At 51.9% G+C, this 20,824-nt stretch overlaps 1 protein-coding gene across 1 annotated transcript in view; it reads left to right on the forward strand.

The window, feature by feature from the left end:
- The window catches only part of CACNA1E (calcium voltage-gated channel subunit alpha1 E), a 192,044-nt gene that overhangs the window by 149,347 nt on the left and 21,873 nt on the right, over positions 1-20,824 (forward strand). Inside the window, exons 21-35 of the mRNA XM_085312139.1 lie at positions 90-692; positions 1,749-2,032; positions 3,532-3,691; positions 5,625-5,754; positions 6,583-6,642; positions 7,035-7,141; positions 14,209-14,305; positions 15,495-15,655; positions 16,080-16,217; positions 16,797-16,998; positions 17,191-17,355; positions 18,224-18,334; positions 19,967-20,050; positions 20,168-20,293; positions 20,495-20,560. Of these exons, the coding sequence (XP_085168265.1) occupies positions 90-692; positions 1,749-2,032; positions 3,532-3,691; positions 5,625-5,754; positions 6,583-6,642; positions 7,035-7,141; positions 14,209-14,305; positions 15,495-15,655; positions 16,080-16,217; positions 16,797-16,998; positions 17,191-17,355; positions 18,224-18,334; positions 19,967-20,050; positions 20,168-20,293; positions 20,495-20,560 (2,494 nt within the window). The remainder of the gene's footprint in view (positions 1-89; positions 693-1,748; positions 2,033-3,531; positions 3,692-5,624; positions 5,755-6,582; positions 6,643-7,034; positions 7,142-14,208; positions 14,306-15,494; positions 15,656-16,079; positions 16,218-16,796; positions 16,999-17,190; positions 17,356-18,223; positions 18,335-19,966; positions 20,051-20,167; positions 20,294-20,494; positions 20,561-20,824) is intronic.

The raw sequence follows: 20,824 nt of genomic DNA on the forward strand, positions 1-20,824 counted from the left end.
GGTCTGTCTCGTCGCTGGGGCGGGCCGGGGTGGGGTGGGGGTGCGTGCCAGCGGCCGGGACACCAACCCCCTTGCCGTCGCCGTTGCAGACGGGAGCGGCGCCGGCGGCACCACATGTCGGTGTGGGAGCAGCGCACCAGCCAGCTCCGGCGGCACATGCAGATGTCCAGCCAGGAGGGCATCAACAAGGACGAGCCGCCGCTCGTCAACCCCCACGCCAGCATCTTCCGGAGGAAGAAGCCCGGGGAAGGCGTCGCGCTGGACAAGTGCGAGGAGGAGCAGAGCGGCAAGGGCGAGCGGCYGCCAGCTGAAGGCCCCGAGCAGCCGGCGCCAGGGGCCAACCCCGGYGAGGACAGGAGGAGCCCGTCGCCCCGGGCCAAGCGGGACAAGGAGCCGTGGCACCAGAAGTCTTGCCACGGGAACTGCGAGCCGGGCGAGCAGGACGGAGGCGGAGGGGGGATCGAGGACAGAGCCCGGCTGAGACAGAGCCAGCGGCGTAGCCGGCACCGGAAAGTGAGGACTGAAGGGAAGGAGCCCACTGGGGTCCTGGAGAGCCGCTTGGCCAGCCAGGAAACAGGCCTAGAGGAAACTGGCCCCGTGGAGGGGATGCAGGACGGGGACCGGCACGGGGCCGCTGCTGCAACGGAGGTGCTSATTGAGGGGGAGCCGGAGGCGAGCCAGGAGACCACCAGGTACCTGCTGCTGCCCCTGCCACTTCCTGCAGATGCCCTGTCCCCTGGGGTGGCAGAGTGGGAGGTGGAGGGGTTGCGTGGGAATCTGCCTTGGGGGAGAGATCTGCTTCTCAGCACTTCCTCTTCTTTCTCTTTTGTTCTTTCTCTCTTTCTTCTACATCTAATTTTTGTGGAGCTAATTTTCTTTTTAGYGCATTCCTGGCCCTGCCCCCAGCCTGTCCCAGGGTCCCTTCAGCACGTGTCCCCATCTCTGCTGGTCTTCTGTGTCATGCAAGGAGAGCCAGCGTTGAAGCCAATTCTTTGAATTCCCCCATTCCCCAAGTTGGAGCCTTAGTGACTCCCTCCTCCCTGCATGCTGTCCAGCGTGTATCCTCGTCTGACTCCACAYGAGCGAAACGGGCATGACGTCTCCCTCTTCATGCTCTGGAGGTTACTGCTTTCAGGGCTTCTGCAGCCTGGGAATGCATTGCCTGTCCTTGGCTACTGAAGAGCATCAAAACAGGAGGGAGCTCCTTTGACCTCTCCTCCTGGATTGCAACCCATCTCCTCCAAGCTTCTCAGCCAGGAGAGGGTTTTGAGGGACACATGTGCATTGTGTCTTGGAGGAGTTGAGTGGCCTCAGGGAAGCGATGAGCTGCCATATCATGGGGTGATGAGCTCTGTAAAATGCTGTTATTTCTGCCCTTGGTGTTTGTAGCCAAGAGAAGGGATCTTGYAGTCTTGTGGCTACTTGTAGGTGAGCTTATCCCAATCTACCACATGAGAGACTGGAGAAAAACTGACTGAGGCAGAAAGAAAAGCACAGGAAGCCTCGGAGGGGGACTTTGCCATAATTCTCAGAGTGGGAGCTGGTTTTTGGGCAGTGACTTGGTGTTTTATGCAAGAACTGCAAGAACAAGTCCGAAGGAGGTGATTGCTCCCTGTGCTTTTAATCTTTCTTCTCCTGACTTCATCTCTTCTCTCACCCCATTTTCTCCCACTGTTCCTTCCTGGTGCTGTCCCCTTTTCTTCTTCCCTCTCTTTTTCTCCCTTCCTTTCCTCCCCTCCCTCCTRCAGGACAAATGGGGTCTCTGCTGCYGAGCTGGTTGGGACCACCAAAGAGGGAAGCCCCCGGCAAGCTGTGCCCGAGCTGGGCCAGGGAAAGAACGACAGCCTCACTGAGCAGGACTGCAGCAGCCTGGACACCAGTGAACAAGCCCTGCTGGGCAGCCTGCAGCTGGAGGCAAGTCGTGCTGTGAGCAGGAGCGAGCCTGACCTCTCCTCCATCACTGCCAACACCGAAAAGGCCACGGAGAGCACCACCATCATGATCGACGTCCAAGACTCCACTGTGGTACAGAGTGAGGACCTGTCTCTCTTTCCTGAGCCCACGTATCTCGGCTCCCCTGTGGGGCTGGGGTGCCCTAGGGGTTCTCTGGGGGGTTGGAAGGTCACTTGTGTGACTCATTTCCCATCCACGTCTGTAGCCTGATGTGGGACAGCCATCTTTGTGCTGCTCCTTGCCGAGACAAGCGGTGCCCTTAGCCCTCCCAGAATGCCATGCTGATGCACCAGGGACATGGCTGGGCTCACGTGAGAGGGGACGGCTTGCAGCTGGCCAGAGCTGAGGCACCAATAGGAAACCACAGGGCAAAGACTAGTGAAGTTCCACTCAGGTCTTCTGGCTCTGATCCTCCCTTCTTCGTGTGTCTGAGCTGGCCCTTGTAAGCCCAGGGCATTGGTTTGGTAACTTGTTTCTAGTATAACAGTGCTGGCACTGGTGGAGACGGAGACCTCCAGTTTGACTCAGCTCACTTGGGCTTGGAGTAAGCTGAGGTGTGTGGTGTAAACTGCAGTCTCTCTTCTGATCTTGCCGTGCCTTGTGAAAGCAGCTCCATTGCAGGGAATGTCCTCAAGYGGGAGCTTTCTGAGCCAGAGGTGGTTGTGGCGTTGCTTTGAGCCCACAGCCCTCCCTGGGAAGCYTGTCTGGGGAGATGCTGTGCTGGAAAGCCAGGCCTGGCTGCTGTGGCAGGATACAGCAACCTGCTGCATCCACCCTCTCTCGTCCTTGTGCTGGGCCTCCTGTCCTTGTCTTTTTGTTTCTTCCTCCTACTGTCTCTGCTGTTTTCTCACCTCCTCTCCCCTTCCCTTGAGCTCTTCTTCCTTATCCCTTTCTCACCTCCTTCCTGTCTCCTCCTTTGTTTAATGCATCCTTCCACCTTCCTTCTATCCCTCTCCCCCACTTCCCCTTGCCAATGCCTGGGCAAAACATTTGGATCCCCTGTTTTTCCTAACACATCAGCAGCTTCCGCCCAGCTTGCTGCCACTCAAACCCTCTAAACGCATCCTTGCTGTCAAGGTGAGCTGCTTTAAACTGTTATTAATTAAACAGCACTGCACAAGCTGGTCTTGTTAAAACCCCTTTGGTCTGTCTCATCCTAGCAGCCTGTGTCTTTTCTTTCCTTCTGATCTTTCTCTCTGCAACAGCACAACTTAGAAGTGGGAATGTAAAGCAGAAAGCTCACAGATTGCATGTGCGTGCTCTCCCCCTGCGTGGAAGTGACATTCGCAGGCTGCTCAGGAGGTGCATAATTCATTTTTGTTGCATTCGCATTGCAGCAGCCGTAGTGATGCTGAAGAGCCCGGAGCTGTTGTAGCTGCAAGACTCTTTCGGGAGCCCCTGGGGGGAGCACAGCAGGGCGTGACTGGAGGCAGGGCAGGCTGCCGTCTGTGCCYACGGCAGAGCAGCTGTTGATGGTGCCTGGCACCACGTTCCTATTGCCTGTGTGCTTGCCTTGTGCAGCTGTCTGCATGCAAGGCCAGGCAAAGGCTCTTGTGGTTATTTTTTTTTTGTTTGCAGTTAGCAACAAGACAGACGGAGAGGCCAGCCCCTTAAAGGAGGCAGAGACCAAAGAGGATGAGGAGGAGATGGAGAAGAAGAAAAGGAAGAAGGAAAAAAGTGAGACGGGCAAAGCAATGGTGCCTCACAGTTCCATGTTCATCTTCAGCACAACAAATCCGTGAGATGTTTCTTTGTCCTTTATACCATGAGCCTAGTACTGGGACTGGGGAGGGTTGGATGGGGCAAAATGTCACTCCAGTCTTCAAAAAGGGCAAGAAGGTGGACCCAGGCAACTACAGGCCGGTCAGCCTCACCTCCATCCCTGGTAAGGTTATGGAACAGCTCATTCTGGATGTCATTTCCAGACATATGCAGGAAAAGAAGGTGATTGGGAGTAGCCAGCATGGATTCACCAAGGGGAAATCCTGTTTAACCAATCTGATAGCCTTCTCTGATGGAATGACTGGCTGGGTAGGTGAGGGGAGAGCAGTGGACGTTGTGTCCCTTGACTTCAGCAAGGCTTTTGACACTGTCTCCCATAACMTCCTCCTAGAGAAGCTCAGGAAGTGTGGGTTAGACGAGTGGACAGTGAGGCGGATTGAGAACTGGCTGAAGGGCAGAGCTCAGAGGATCGTCATCAGTGGCGTAGAGTCTAGCTGGAGGCGTGTGGCTAGTGGTGTCCCCCAGGGCTCAGTACTGGGTCCCGTGCTGTTCAACTTTTTCATCAGTGATCTGGACGAAGGGACAGTGCCTYCTCAGCAAGTTTGCTGATGATCCCAAGCAGGGAGGAGTGGCTGACACACCTGAGGGCTGTGCTGCCATTCAGAGAGACCTGGACAGACTGGAGAGCTGGGCAGAGAGGAACCTCCTGAGGTTCAACAAGGGCAAGTGCAGAGTCCTGCACCTAGGGAGAAATAACCCCAGGCACCAGTACAAGCTGGGGGCTGACCTTCTGGAGAGCAGCTCTGCAGAGAAGGACCTGGGAGTGCTGGTGGATGACAGATTGACCTTGAGCCATCAATGTGCCCTTGTGGCCAAGAAAGCCAATGGTCTGGGGTGCATTAGGAAGACTGCTGCCAGCAGGTGTAGGGAGGTGATCCTGCCCCTCTMCTCAGCCCTGGGGAGGCCTCATCTGGAGTACTGTGTCCAGCTCTGGGCTCCCCAGGATAAGAGAGACATGGAGCTACTGGAGAGAGTCCAGCATAGGGCTAAGAGGATGGTTAGAGGTCTGGAGCATCTGCCCTACGAGGAACGGCTGCGAGAGCTGGGCCTCTTCAGCCTGGGGAAGAGAAGCCTGAGGGGGGATCTTATCAATGTGTATAAGTACCTGAAGGGAGGGTGTCAAGGGGATGGGGACAAACTCTTTTCAGTTSTCCCRTGTGACAGGACAAGAGGCAATGGGCAGGAATTGAACCACAGGAAGTTCTGCCTGACTGTGACGGGGAATTTCTTCCCTGTGAGGGTGACAGAGCACTGGCACAGGTTGCCCAGAGAGGTTGTGAAGTCTCCTCCTCTGGAGACATTCAAGGCCCGCCTGGATGCAACCCTGTCTACCATGCTCTGGGTGACCCTGCAGAGCAAGGGAGGTTGGACTAGATGATCTCCGGAGGTCCCTTCCAACCTTACTGATTCTATGATTCTATGAAAGCCTCTACACATCACCTTGGGGAAAAGGAGATCCSCTTGGAAAGGGAGATAATCAGGTTGTCTAGAAGAGTTTTAACACCAGTGTCCTTCCCTGAACCCCAAGAGAGCTCTCCTGCTGTTAATTGCAAGCTGTGATTTTTTTCTTCAATGCTTGTTGCACATTTCTTYATTTTTTGAGCTTAGCTTTGTGCCCTTTCAGCACTTGCCCAGCACCAGGAAGCTGGAAGGATGAGTACACTGATTTATCACTTCTTTGCTCTGGCTGCATGCAGGGTGTTTTGGGCCAGGATAGCAAAGCAAAGGGGTGGACAAGCCCGAGCCAGCCTTGGGCTTCCTCTCTTTGCTCCTTGATTGTTGCTGCCCATCTTTCTGCTCTGGCAGCTGGCGATGTGGGGTGGGTTTTGCATGCAGACTGTGATGAGGACTGCTGGCTGATGGGCCAGGTGTGCTCTGTCTCCCGGCAGGGTGCGGAGGGCCTGCCACTACATCGTGAACCTGCGCTACTTCGAGATGTGCATCCTCCTGGTGATCGCGGCCAGCAGCATCGCCCTGGCAGCAGAGGATCCCGTACTGACCAACTCCGATCGCAACAAAGTGATTGCATATCTCCCRTGCTTCCCCCACCCCACCCGACCCTCAGAGCACCACAGGCGAGAGGGTCCCCGTGACAGGGACTGTCTCCAAAATCAGGCTCTTCTCACAGCGCTGTTGTTTAGAGATGAGATAACRTGCTCTGAGGGCTGCATGGGGCCTTGTTTTTGCGCTCTCCTTCCTGCAAGGTGCAGCAGTGGTGGTGGCATGCTGTGGCAGCCAACACCTTTCCCATTACCTGAACGTAGAGAGTAGGAGCGGGAATTTGGGACAGTGAACGCAGAGAGCTGCATGGAGATAGCACAGTTGCTGGAGCCAGGGGAGCCCAGGCAGCACCCAGCTCAGAGCTGCTGGCTGAAGCACTTGCACCACACTGCGGGGTCTGAGCTCCTGCCCTGTTGACTTCCTTGAAAATGCCAGTCCAACTTGGAAATCACTCTGGGCCTCCCACACATAAGATGTAGAGCCTGGAGAGCAGAACCAAGGCACTGGACTGACAGTAAAGTAGCTTAAAGCGGGGACATACTGATGCCTGCAGGGACTGATATGGCAGGGCATGGTTCAGGCTCACAGAGTGGTTTCAGAGCAGCTTGCACTATGCACAGGAATTATTTATCTTCCTCCTACACAGACTAGATTCATGGTTGCCCTGCCTGCTTAGGTGACAGGCTGGGCCTCAGGACAAGCAAACAGGCCCTTTGCTTGCACTTGGACTGGGCAAGTGCTGGCTTGTGGGGCAGAAATGATATTTCAGTGGGCACAAGGGAGCCTGTCTGCTGGGTGGTTGTAGTTGTTTTGGACCAACATCCCATCTATACCCTCTCTCTGCAGGTCCTGAGGTATTTTGACTATGTTTTCACTGGTGTCTTCACCTTCGAGATGGTTATCAAGGTGAGAGTCCCTTGCAGACTGGCTGAAAGATGGTGACAAGTGTGGCAGCATCGTTGCTGCAAGTGGGGCATCTCATGTGGGAAATAGCTCAGTCTTTAAGTTTTAGTCTGYAAATTTGGATGATGGAAACTTGTAGGCATGCTTCTCAGCAGTGGGAGTGGAGAGTGCTCAGCACCGCTTCTGTGGATCTCTAGCTGCAGAGCTCCTGCATTAGCCCAAGAAATGCAATGCTTACTTACATAAGTGCCAGCTTAGCTGGGCCCAAGGATGGATGGGTCTGCTGTTCTYGAGCAACATCCTTGGTTCCTCAGCATGCCCCACCTGCGGCCACTTTCACTTGACTCTGCTGAGCTGCTGATTTCCTGCCTCTCTTTCTCACCGCTTTCCCCTAGATGATCGATCAGGGCTTGATCCTGCAGGATGGCTCCTACTTCCGAGACCTCTGGAATATTCTGGATTTCATTGTGGTGGTGGGAGCACTGGTGGCTTTTGCCTTGGCGTAAGTGGCTGTCTTCCCTTTCAGCTCTTGACTTTTCCTTGGCCAGGGTGGGAGGAGGCTGCGTCTGCGCATTATGACTACAAGACTTCTGATTTTCTCTGGCTTTCCCTGCTCCCCTGTGCTCTGCTTCTGAAACAGCTCTTTCTCATGGCACCTCAGTGCTGCCTGCAAAGCCCGGTTGTGTCACTGCCACCCTGAAGCGAGTGTAGCCCCAGATATTTGTTTCTCTCTGTTTGTCAAATGATTAGCTGGCAGGCAAGAAGGTGGAGGGTAAGAAGAAGAAAGCCCTGTAGATGCTAGGAAGAGATTGGTGGTGAAACTGGACTTGGAAGAGGGCAGAAAGACCATTAAGAAAGAGAAAAAGACTAACGGGTGGCCAAGCTAGAGTTATGCAGCTGGTACACATCCCGGGGCATGTAGACAGTGAAAGCAGCTGCCTGCAAGGTGGTGTTGCCCTCTGAATGTGTGCTCACCGTGGAGATGGTGCCTCCAGCCAGTGGCATCCCCTCTGCCCCAAGGGAAGTGCTTCCCTGGAGCCCTCCAGGGCCTGGCAGATAGCTGGCAGCATTTGCCTTGTCCAGAGGAGCCCGCTGGCCTTGTGTTGTCTGCAACCTCCCACTGACAGCCAGGCRCTTTGCACCACAGCGATGTGCACTCTACATTGCCACCAGGCTTTGCCGTGTGGCAGGGCACTGGTATCAGCTGGAGGTCTGCGGCATGGTGAGAGTGGTCCCTGTGGTTCCTGGGGCCACAGTGCATTGATGGTGCTTGAGGAGGGGAGAGGAGAGGCTCGTATTCCCCTATGCCATGGGTTTGTCATGTTGTTGTTCTCTCTTTGTGCCTTGGACACTTGCGATGGTGGCATTAGTGCTGGTGAAAGGGGAGGGCCTGGCAGCTGCGGAGACTGAAGCCCTGTCTTTGTCCACAGCTCAGGTACTGTGTGAAGGTCTTGGGGTCGCTGAGGTCCCAAGCCCCAAGGGCACTCAATGGATTACAGCCCGTAATCCATCCCTCCCATTTCACCTCTGGACGGCAGCTCCTTCTCCCTGCTCTTGCTCACTCACACTCTCCCTGGCTCATTCGTGTGCTTTGCCTTTCCCCTTCCTCTCCCCTAACCCCTTTCCTCCTGATTCCCCGGTGCGTTCAGTCGCTGCTCTTTGCAAGGAGCACAGGAGAATTCAGCTCGCTTGACACTGGGATGGACTGTACTCCAGAGGGAGGACTCATCACAGACCCCCACACTTGGTGATGTTGCTCTGAACCCCTGGGAACCACCCAGAGTTGCATAGAGGCTGCGAGGCCATMGTCTGGCTTTGAAAGGCTTTTGAAAGGCTTTTTGACTTTGAAAGGCTGAGCCCTCTGGGGCTGCGTGGGTGCCTCCTTGGCCGAGGCAGCTCTGCTTGGACTCTGCCATCCTGGGCAGCTTTGGAGGTGTCTGTACCTGGAGATCCTCTGGGTGGTTCAAAAGAGAATTGTGGAGGCTTTGGCTTCCAATGTGTCTTTCATCAGGACTTCTTGGTGGGGAGTTTTGGTGGCCAAAGAAGGTGCAGGTCAGTGGCTCAGCCTGGTCCCCAGCGGATGACTATCCACACCACCTCTAACTGCCATATCAGCACTTACTGGCCCCCTGATCCCACCCAGAAGCGTGAAAACAGAGCACCTGATTCCTGGGGAGGCTCTGAAGATAGTGRGGTCCCTGAGCACTAGCACTGAGGGGTCCGAGGAGCCCACCTTGCCTTCCCTGGCCCCACTGGTGTCCCGAGGAGGAATGGGCTGGTGTCACTCCAACACTGCTGCACRGGCATTAGCCCTGGCAAGTGTCCGGCATCGCAGCATTGCCCCAGCCAACCTACCTGCCTCCTCCACACCACTCGAGGACTCTCTTGGCACAGGGCAGCTGAATTCTCATGGGGAAGCACCTCTCATCAACTGCAATGCCGATAACCCCTCACACAGAGAAGGCCCTTGCATCTTCATGTATGTTTGCAGCAAACATATATGTTGCCCACCCTCTGTCGTGGMTGTAGTTGGATAGATATCTAATGGCTTGTGTTGTGGACAAGGGCTCTTTATAATGTAAACCTGTGAATTTTTTCCTCTAACCCCCACGTCTGATTGTGGCTCCTSTTGGAGGAGATGATCTCATAACTTTGGGGGTGAGGAGAACAAAGAAAACACAGCAGTTTCCGACRGGCTTTTACATTATAAAGCATTTATAAGAACACCTGTCTCTCCTGTTGGCAGCCCGTCACCAGCACAGCCCRGGAGCAGCGCGGTGCTCGGCTACGAGCTGCTGCCCCCGGCTTCTGTGGAGACGCAGAATGTTCCCCATCTATAAATGTCCGAACCTGCCACCCTCCCTCCACTGCGGTTTCAAGAGGAAAACCCTCGCGGCTGACGTTTCATTCTTTTTGTTCTCTCTTGATGAGCTCTTCAATATGGGCAGGTGGAGGGGCAGGAGTGAACATGTCCTCCCTCTCCGCTGCTGCTTCCCAGGAATTGTGCACCTCTCTCCTGCCTTGGCTCTGCTTTGCTGGCAGAGCAAAGTGATGGCACACTGTGTTGGCCCTTCTGGCTTATGTGCTCATCTAACCACTGCTCTGACCTGCTGTCTGTAAGGCAAGAGCTTTAGGTGATGTTTCCTCATGGAGGTTAAGARTGTTGGGCTGGAGAAGGACCTCTGACAGTGGCAGTGTTCATAAGCCTCTCTTGAGTGGTGCCCAAAACCCAGCCTGCAGAGCAGCAGGAGGGATTACATTGCTAGCTGTACACAAAGGAATTTGTGAAAGGGATCTTGYACTTCCCAGAAGAAGGAAGGCTAGGACATGTTGTGGTGTTTCAGTTTTCTGCTAGTTTTGCTCCCCTCYGCATTTAGATTTTCCTGCAGCTCTCCTCTAAAGCCTTGGTCAGCAAAATGTCTTTGAAGTAATCCAGTGGCTGCCAGCATCATCCACTAACAGTAAATATATGTTGGATTTATAGGTTGCTAGCCCCCATGATTTGGCCTGCAGGCTTATGGCACAGTACTGCCCTAAGCAGGTCAATAGTCCTTGGGAGCCCCAGGGGTGGCACAGAAATAGCCTCTGCCAGCTTCTGGCTAAAATAAAAAATGAGAAAGTTTCCATCCATAAAGCCCYGTCTCTCAATGACCTTGTGGCTTGCCTGCTGTCCCTTTGGATTCTGTACGTCACGATTGAGAGGCCATCTCTTCCCTCCAATCATCCGTAGCTCTTAGCACGGAAAGCTAATACGTCAATCCAAATGCAGCCTAAATAAAAAGCCCAATATAAAACCATAAATCTCCAAAGAGTTCAAATTAAATTAGCTGAAATAACCAGAACCATAACTAAAGACCCTGCTAGCTTTTGCCTCCCATGGCACCCTCTGATGAGGCATTACACAAAGCAGCAGCACTCACTCGCAGCTTTACAGAGCTGCCAAGAGATGAAAATACCTATTTCTGTGGATTTGCAGTAGCAAGAAAGATTGACCATGTCCCATTTCTGCAGAGTGGGGTGGTCAGTGCATACCCCTTCTTAATATGACCTGATCAGCAAGGGCAGGAGTCTCTCCATCCAGAGGTACCCAGCAGACCTACCTCTTTCTCTTTGCCAAGCAGTGTTTCCTTGAACCCATTGCCACAAACCTTTAAGTTTTGTCTGGAAGCAAGAATATCACGTAAAAAGCCAAAAGACATCGTCTGAGACTGAGCAGGACAAAGGCCTTTTATTCCATCAGGGAAATGCTAGCAAGCTGAACTATTACTTCTTAAGTGTATCTTCACCTGTTTCATCAACACATATTCAATGAGTAGAGCCTGGGGTTGTTTTAATATGGATGATTTTAAAGAAGCATATTGCTTTGTAGGACTTTGACTCGTTTCCCTGTAGTGCTGAGCACTCAGCTTATATGTGGCAGAGACTCAGCTCAAACCACAGTGGAGCTTCTGTCACATTTGGGGACCTCCTGGATTTTTCTTACTGCTTGTCTCATCCGAGTCCTATTAGTTTGCTGCTTGGCAAAAGATCCAGTCCAACCAGCACTGCAGGTCAGGGGAGTTTGGCCATTCCTGGATTTTCAGTTGGATTTGCAAGGGAGGTGACTTCCCAAATTTAAGCAGTGTTTGAATGGGAGCTGTGGCCTTGCAGATAGGTTCCTTCTCAGATGCCTTCCTCTGGTTGCAGCAAACCTCAAGGTCTCCCCCATAACTCCAGGCAGTGGAGGGCTGTACTTATGTCCACGGTGTCACCTGCTGTCCCTCCGTCCAGGGATTCCTCTTGAAACAGAGGTTTCTGTACACCCTCCCCTCCCAAGTCCTCCAGGAAGGAGGACCTGGGGCTCCTGACCTATACTGGAGATAAGGAGATATCCCTGGAGATAAGTCCTGTCCTGATAACTCTTTTCTCCTGCCAGTTTTCTTATCTTCTTTCTCTCTTCTTTTTTTCTTTCTCTGTGGTGTTTTTGATTTTGCTGGTTTGTGACTGCTTGACCGGATCGCCGACAGGAATGCTTTGGGGTAACTATGCTGTTTGCTTCTCCTCAGGGTGCTGGCTCTGGGGGAGTGTGGGTTGCTGGGGGWGTTGGGTTGTGTGGTTGTGCATCTGTCTGGTGTCTGTGCTGTCTCTTAACAGAGCTTCCCCTCTTGCCACCTGTGTTTGCAGAGATTGGAGTGTGCTAGTCTGCACCCTGTGTATCACCCTGGAATGTATTAAAGGTGGTCAGCTCTATGCCAGACCCCAACTGATGATGCCTGAAGGGTGGCTACCTTGAGCAGAAAGGAAGGAAACTTTATTCTCAGTTAGAGAGCAGGGCRTACAGCATTTGTGAGTCCCTGGAGATCAGGGAATGCACTCCTCTCTCAGTGCAGGAAGAAGTCCTGGTTGTTTTTGTTGTTCTGYGCAGAAGGCACTAATAAGAGTATGTGTCCTTAGCTGGATTGGCCGAACAAGCATCTTGAGACTCATTCCACTGTTCAAGGATGCTACACTGTGGACAGCAGGAAGATTATGAATTGCAGACCCTGGATGTATCAACACATTTAATTTCTAGTCCCCAAATGAAAAGGTRGATGAGATCTTCTTAGAAAGCAATGTAATTCCTTTCCTTCAGAGGAGAGCACTGTTCTGCCATTCCCCCAGGGTGCTTTAACTGCTGATCACAGTGTCTGAAGTACCCTGTAAGTGCACAAGGTGGGGACCCAGGGGAGCGGGTGATGGGGAAAGCAGTGCCTCTGGGGGAGCTGAAGGCAGGATGGGCTTTCTCAGCTTAGCTCGATGACATCCTGGCAGTGTCAGGGTYTGTCTGTGCTGAAAGGCCACAGAGACTTTGGCCCTGATGTCCTCCCAAATGCGAAAGAAGTGTTTTGTGCCAGCCTCATGTCTCTGAAGAGAACTGATCCTCTCGCAGATATAGCAAGGCCAGGCTTTCCTCTGAGTGTAGTCCAATCCTTTATCCACATCGTTGCTGAATCTCAAGCAGATTCATGCCAGCAGGTTTCTTGGCACTCCTGCTACTCGGTCTGAAGAGGTCTTATCCTCGGCAGATATAAAACATAGTGGTTCAGTTGCGCTTGGTGGCAGTTTATGCAGGGTGAATRTTGGCCTGAAATCTTCAGCCAGGGACCCAGGTCAGAGAGCTACCAGGCTGTTACTGAGCAGAAGCAGGAGGCAAGGGAGGTGAGAACTGGRGCCATGGGGCTGTTTGTAGAGTTGCTTCCCATGCATTTGTGAGGCTGTGCYCCTGTGGAGGAGTCAGGGCTAGTGGTTTTGTTCACATCTCTAACAGATAAGCCTGTAGTGTTCCCTGCTGCATTAACCTTTGCAAAGGAGCTGTGCTGTCTATAGTGTCCATTGGTGTAAGTCATTTCCTTGACACTTTTTGAGGATGCGCAGTGGATACAAGCCATGCCACATTTGCCAGGACCTCTCTCCTCCATCAGTGCAAATGGTGATTGCATGACCATCCAGAGATCATGTTCTCACAGGCAGCCACAGGCTTTAGCTAAAAGACAAGAAATGTCTTCTCACTCAAGAAGTGAGGGTTATGAGGGGTCTTATACTACTTTTCTAAATAGCCCTGCTACTAAACTCTGCCTTCCTCAGCTGACTTGGGGTAGAGGCAAGCACTGTCCTGATTTGAATGGAGAGAGGACTGAGCCATTGCGTGTGTGTGAGATGAAGGACCAGGCAAGTCATGTTGGGTAGTGCTGACGGGAGAAGGGGGCAACAGCCCTACTTCAGCAACACTCCTTTCCCTTGCTATCCTTCCATCAGCCCTTGCCTCCAGCAGGGAGACCCTCCTGCGGTCCAACAAGCAGCTCTAAGACAAAGTGAGCAAACGTTTGTTGTTTGGCAAACAAACCAAGCAAATGCAGAGCAAATGTTAACCTAGGTGAATGTAAGGACAGTGAATGTTCAGATTAAAMTGTGATAGACAACCCTTGGTGAGCAATCTGTATGTAGACCCTCACTGAGAACATAAGTCTTCCTTATTTTATTGCAAATTTCTTCTGGCCACTAGCAACAGAAGAAAACAATTTGCAATGTTGTTTGCAAAACCCCGTTTGCAAATGGCATGTGCCTGCACTAGGGAGGCAAACCTCTTGGTTCTGGCAAGCTGTGTGGCTTGGGGGCAGAGAGGAGTGTAGCGTGACACAACGCCTTTCAAGCAGACGGCCTTGCTCTGAGAGCGCGTTACATTCCCTGCCTTAACCTTGTCATCACACTCCTTCTCACAGTACGGGGATTTGTGAAGGTAGCTGATTCCAAGGTGGAGAGGATTGCTTTACTTTTCAGCTATGGCAGTTGTCAGCGTGTGTTAAGAAGACTCAGGTGGGCTGAACCACTCTGTTAGCGACGTGTTTGTGGTTGCCCCCCCCCCGCTGCTGACTGTAACCCTCCTGTGTGTGTGTGTGTGTGTGTGCGTGCGTGTGTGTGCGTGCGTGCGTGCGTGTACTGGGAAGGGACTGTGTGCTGTTGCAAAACCCCAGAGTGTCGAGCCTGGTGTCTGGAAGGTTATTGTCTCTCCGTTTCATTTTTGGGTGCACGCACCTCTCTCCAACATGGTAGGACCAACAAAGGCCGGGATATCAAGACCATCAAGTCTCTCCGTGTGCTGCGAGTTTTAAGGCCTCTGAAAACCATCAAGCGACTGCCCAAACTCAAGGTAAGGCTTCCCATTTTGTGCCTATTTCTGCCTCCTCCAATGTGAATTGGCTGGTAGCAGAATTATGCCCTCAGGCCCTACGTATGCACCATGTGGGCTGATGTGCTCACGAGCAACAGACAAGCAATTCTCAGAGCGCTTGACGTGTTTAGGAGGCCTGTTTTCAAACACAGCGCCTTCCAAATCATCTCACATCTGGCTATCCAATGAGCCATTTCAAGCAAGCTTGCCCTCARATTGGATCTCTGCAACATATCAGATTAGTTCCTCTGTCAGGGAAATTGGAGATGGAGTGAAAACAAGGCAGTAAAGCCCAGATGCTCTCCTGACGATAGGCTGCACCAGCTTTGGGAGAGCTCAGATCTCTTTCTGAAGATCATTATATTTCCTGGCAGAGCCAACTCCCCCTGCCTTTTTTTTGTGCTGTGCTGTCATCATGTTACACCAGAGGGGAATCTCCTATCTGAACAGTGGAATTATATGTGCAAYGAGAGCAGGATTATAGATTGCCCTACTGTAGCCGTCAGGGACATAGAGCCAGCAGGGAGTAAGAGACTCAGGAGGCCCTGAATTTTCCTCACAAGGGCATACGGGCCGATGAATGAGACACAGGGTGGCACCCTGCAGAAGTGGCTTTTCATCCTAGCTTTTCCTCCCAGACAGTGGACAGACTTTGGCTCAAGTCAGTTCATTTCTGGGCACCGCTGTTTTTGCCATAAAGCAGGGATAATGATATTCCTCTCTTTCAAAAAAAAATGCTTTGAGAACTAGTGCTGAAGAAACAGCCTCTGASGCCTGGGGAGTTGCAGCTGGTGCAAGTAGAGGTATTCAGTTTGCCTTATTATTTGAGGTGAYGCTAAACGAAGAAGTATTTACTAATTGGTCTTGAGTGCTGCTAATTGCATCATGGTCTCCTGTCTGCTGCCCTGTTTACAGAGACCATTGGAGGATATAAAYATGCATTATTGCTGCTTCCTTAAGGGGCTGCTAAGTGCGTGTGTGTGCGTGTTGGGGGGTACTCTGAACATTACTCTTCTGCAAAATAGCCTGGGACGAGGCCTGGCTCTTGCCTCCTTTTCCTACCAGGAGTGGGAAATGTCTCTTCACATGGCAGTTTTGAGGAAGGTTTTGGTCCTACCCTTTGCTGAGTCTGTTGGTTCCCCAAGGTGAGCTATGCCCTCTCCTGCAGGCTGTCTTTGACTGCGTTGTGACTTCGCTGAAGAATGTCTTCAAYATCCTTATTGTCTACAAGCTCTTCATGTTCATCTTTGCTGTCATTGCTGTCCAGCTCTTCAAGGGGAAATTTTTCTACTGTACTGACAGCTCTAAGGACACGGAGAAAGACTGCATGTAGGTGCCCTGTTCAGTAGGTCTGATGCTGCTGACATCTCTGGCAAAGGCAGGGTGCTGGGTAGTGTTCTCTTGGGATTCCTAGTTAAGTCCTTGGTTGTGACTCACTCCTGGCTGTAGTTTCTTGGGGCAGACAGCAAGGGCTGAGCCCTGTCCGCACTGCTGTCTGTGTCAGCAGCTGTGCGTTTTCTGCGGGACACAGGACAGGGAGCCTTATATTCTGCTCCTATCTTCTGTCTCTTTTGTCTCCTCTTCTCTGTTTCCCTCAGTTTTGTTATCCAGCCTCCCCATGTTTCTCCCTCCAGCCCTGCAGGAGGAGAGGCATCCCACCCCACTGCACGTGCACACTGCCCCATGGTTTAAAACCACYGTCTTGTAGACTGATAGTGTAAAGCAAGATCATTACTCTCTCCCCACCTTACAGAGGGAACTATGTGGACCACGAGAAGAACAAGATGGAAGTGAAGTGCCGGGAATGGAAACGCCATGAATTTCACTATGACAATATAATCTGGGCTTTGCTTACCCTATTCACAGTCTCCACTGGTGAAGGCTGGCCCCAGTGAGTATCCTGCTCTGTCTTCTTTCTTTGAATAATGCTGGGCACAGCYGTATTGGTGTGGTAGGGTTAATAACTGGCAGCATCCATGCAGAGCTGAAAGAGAAACTGCTGAGCAGTCAAGGAGAGGAAGGATGAGAAATAATTTCAGGGCAAAAGAGCATAGGCCCCCTTATRAGGCTGGGACTATGGCTGCAGCTAGCTCCTTCCTTAGGAAATGAATGACGGATAAGCCTTTCTCTTGTGGTTCTGAAGTATATTTCAAACCTGTAACTATAGGACTAGCCTTCTCTCCATTCTAAAGAAGAGAGCTTGGGCAATTTTTGTTTTTGTGTGSAGCACTGGAAAATCCGTTTTACATTGGGGGCATAGGCAGAGCACCATAAAATGAGCTATAGCCACTCTGAAGGGTCATATTTGCAAAGTGAGTTAAGACTGAGATTTATCTTGTCATTGTTACAACTGTGGGCAGATTGAGGTGGCTGTACAGTGTGGGTGATACTTGTCCTGTGAAAAGTGCCACATGCTGGCAATTGTGGTGGACATATCTCTGGTTGCTTCTCTTCATCTGTCTGCCCGCAGGGTGCTGCAACATTCGGTGGACGTGACGGAGGAGGACCGTGGGCCCAGCCGCAGTAACCGCATGGAGATGTCCATTTTTTATGTTGTCTATTTTGTGGTCTTCCCTTTCTTCTTCGTCAACATTTTTGTGGCTCTCATCATCATCACATTCCAAGAACAAGGAGACAAAATGATGGAGGAGTGCAGTCTGGAGAAGAACGAGGTACATTCTGGGGAGGGGAAAAGAGGATGTTTTTGTGTTTGCTGTTGCAGATGGTTCGAGAGCCTGGAGCTGGCCAGTTGTGCAAGAAACTCATGAGCTACCTGCCTGTCCAGCCTGTGGATGAGGGAGTGTGGCAGCCACTGTCCCCTGCATTGCCATTGTTTGAGGCTGATGCACGTTGTTTTGTTCCAGAGAGCCTGTATTGACTTTGCCATCAGTGCCAAGCCCCTCACGCGCTACATGCCACAGAACCGGCATACCTTCCAGTATCGAGTCTGGCACTTTGTGGTCTCCCCATCCTTTGAGTACACCATCATGGCTATGATAGCATTGAACACCGTGGTGCTGATGATGAAGGTGAGCTGACCAGGGTAAGCTTGCCTTGGTTAGGATGGTGGGAGGGAAGGAGGATTAGGCAGGGCAGGATCAGAGGGTATTTTGCTTGTTTCTAGGAGATGCTTTAAGATAGAGTTTGAGCATCATCTTGTTGCTTGGTGGGATTCACAAGCTGAGCTCCTGCAGTGGTGTCTTTAGCGTACAGTGCTGAGGGGCTGTGAATGGTGTTCAGTCCAACATTGCACCAGGACAGCTTTTCAAGGGGTCTGAGAAGGTCCCTGCAAGTTTTCACATCCAGATGAAGTATTTGGCAAAGTAATTTGCTTGTTCGGACAGTTCTTCTCTCCCAAGTCTGAGTTTGGGATTTTTCTACCTTCCCCCCCCCCCACACACACACTGGAAACTTGCTCTATTCCACCCTCCAGCTGCARTTCTCTCCTCAAAACTTGTACTGAGAGGATGTAAGAAAACTGATTCCTRTAAGAGTTATCTCTGCTGCCTTTGGAGAATAGTGACAAGATCACTCAAGAGTGCTTACTGCCTGCTAACACTTGTCCCAGCACATATTCCCTTGGCAYTGACACTTGAAATACCACATACCTCAAAAATGGAGATGATGCCCTCCCCTAACTGGAGGTGAGACCCTCCCCGTACTAGGGAATGCTTCAGATCTCTTAATTATTGCAGAAAGATCAGGACTTATTCTGTGATTTCTTCTTAGAAGCAATGGCAGCAGTCCTGTGAGAGGGGTGGAATGGGGAAGGAGGAGGCAGTCTAAAGGCACCGAGAGCAAGAAGACAGATCGCTACAGATCTTTCCTTGGGAAAGTCAGCAGCCAAGATGATGGCAGGCCCCGTGCTGGCTAGTAACGTCTCTCTCTTTCTATCAGTATTATTCTGCTCCATACACCTACGAGCTGGCCCTGAAGTACCTGAACATTGCATTCACCATGGTGTTCTCTTTGGAATGTGTCCTCAAGATCATTGCTTTCGGCTTCCTGGTAAGTGGCTTCGGTTCTTGACAAGTTTGCAGCTCATTTGGGCCTTGGGAGCRCAGTTCAACTCCCTGGTTCGTGGAAGGAAGGGTTAGCGATGTGGGGTAGCTGCTATTTATTTTGTGTGTCTGCCTGAGGTCTGCTTTTAGGCTGGGTGTARAAATCACTCTTTTGGTTTTCATTAAGCTTCCCACTGATGGATTCCTTGGTCAGTGCAAACCTTTTTAGGTTCCCAGACCACTAGACAGAGCTGCTGCAGGTTGTGGAGTTACTGTCCTAAAGAGATCAGTGTCATCTGTGGTATCAGGGGTCCCTGCCACAGTGGAAGTTCAGCACTATTGTGACTTTAAGCAGATTGCCATTACTGCACATACCAAGGGAAACCACACCATTGCTTTTTACCTCATTTCTGTGGTACTTTGTCCAGACTGTATGGTGTATAGTCATTCTGCTAAATGCCTGCTGCCGCCTGTTGTGTTGGCGGTGGCCGTCGTGTGACCACTTGTCTCCGGGAGCTGGACTGAGGCCACAAGATGCCAGTCTGTTGCTGTCTTTGGGCTGTATCAGTTGAACCAGATTTGACTGTTTCAACTGACTTGGTGAGGCCTTCCTGTTTAATTCCCAGTCCTCAAGTCCCCAGCTGCTTGTTTAAGATTTGCAGCTGCAGACTTCCTTTTCTTTAGCCAGTATTTGTTGCTTATGAGCAACTGTAGGATTTGCTCTTTTTTTTAGTTTCTTTTCTGTTTCTGACCCTGTAGGTGAGATCCAATAGCAGTTTCTAGCCCCCCTCCCTGCTTCCAACAGCCCCAGTCATGGTTAAGTCCTGTCTTGCAGAGCTTGCAGARAGGGCTCCTTTCACACAGCGAGGGCTGAGATGGGTCCACATGCCCAGAAGGAAGAGGACAAAGCAGCCACATGGCTGTAATGGTCAGTATGACGAGCTGAAGGCCTCACTACCTTTTCAGCCTGACTAGGGTTGACTGTGACTGCTAAAAGGCTGGCTTTCCTGGTTCTGGATGGGCCTGTTCACCTCTGGTGCTTGAGAAGTGGTCTGCAAGTGCCTCCCAGGAGCATGMGGCCAGAATGCAGTGTCAGCAGACAGAGGGCTGGAGCAGCTTGCATGCTCACAAGGCAGAGCATAGAAGGGACCTGCCKGCAGCAGCAACGGGTGGGTCTCTGTGTAGGAGCCCGTAGAGCCTGCCAGTCAAACAAGGGGCCAGGAACTGGGGACCTGTGTGCCATCCCTGGCTCTGGGCTGATTTACCGAGCACTTAACCCTCTCCCCCTCTTGCTTTTGGATAAGGAGTGCTGAGCCTGGAGATCCTGCCCCTCAGGCTCCACCATTGCAGGTGAGAGAAGGCTGTGCTGCTTTGGCACTCCCTTTCATCGGGGTGGCCTSTTTGATGCCTGAGTCATCTCCTAGGAAAAGCTGCTCACTGTAAACACGTTCTGGTCTGTCACTGTTGCACACAGTCACACACAAGACAATGCTCCAGACTCTGGCCGCATACMAATGGGTGACCAGGTCTCTGCTGCTGTCATCGTTGCCTGTGAGCAGACTTGGCCCATGTCCCAGCGCTGTTCAGACATGCTGTCATTGTACTCAAATCCATCTCCCTTCTCTCCTCTCTTTTGCAGAATTATTTCCGGGACACCTGGAACATTTTTGACTTCATCACTGTCATCGGTAGCATTACAGAGATCATCCTGACGGACACCAAGGTGAAAATGTGCGGGATCATGTGGTGTGTCTGCCTCCGTACCAGTGCTGGGAATGGCAGGRCTTACTGACAAGGGGTGGGGGTTTCTGCCTTGTTCTCACGCTCTGTCTCCTCCCAGCTGGTGAACACCAGCAGCTTCAACATGAGCTTTCTGAAGCTGTTCCGGGCTGCTCGGCTCATCAAGCTGCTCCGCCAGGGTTACACTATCCGAATCCTGCTCTGGACTTTTGTGCAGTCCTTCAAGGTAAACCCCGCATGCCCTTGTCTCTTCTTGGGCTGCAGGGCTGGGGTGAAGCTCCCAAATGCAGGCTGTTCACAAAGCCTTTCCAACCTGTTGCCTTGCAGGAGGGGATGAGTTGCCACAGTTTACCTTCTCACTGTGCTCTCTGCACTGCTCTGAAGTTGGACTGTGCTAAATGAGATGACTCATATGTTTCTCTTGCAGGCCCTTCCGTATGTCTGCCTCTTGATTGCAATGCTTTTTTTCATCTATGCGATCATTGGGATGCAGGTGAGCACAGACAGCTAGGATTGCATCTCTCTGGAGCAGACAGGCTCGAGAGAACTTGTCCTGTGCGTTACACTGAGCAACAGCCAGCCTGGTGCCTGCCTGTCATTGCTTTACTAGGTCACGGTATCTAGGTGGAACATCTGGTGGAACATTTGTCTTATCTCAGGGTAGAACAGTTTGTTCATGAGCTGCAGGAGTGAATATTCTTGTGGGGTTGCYGCCTGCTTGTTCGATCGAGTCCCCGAGCTGGTCTTCCCCACATCA

This window comes from Rhea americana, unplaced genomic scaffold (genome assembly GCF_003343005.1).
Source record: "Rhea americana isolate MKP2758 unplaced genomic scaffold, rheAme1 scaffold_358, whole genome shotgun sequence".
Lineage (NCBI taxonomy): Eukaryota > Metazoa > Chordata > Aves > Rheiformes > Rheidae > Rhea > Rhea americana.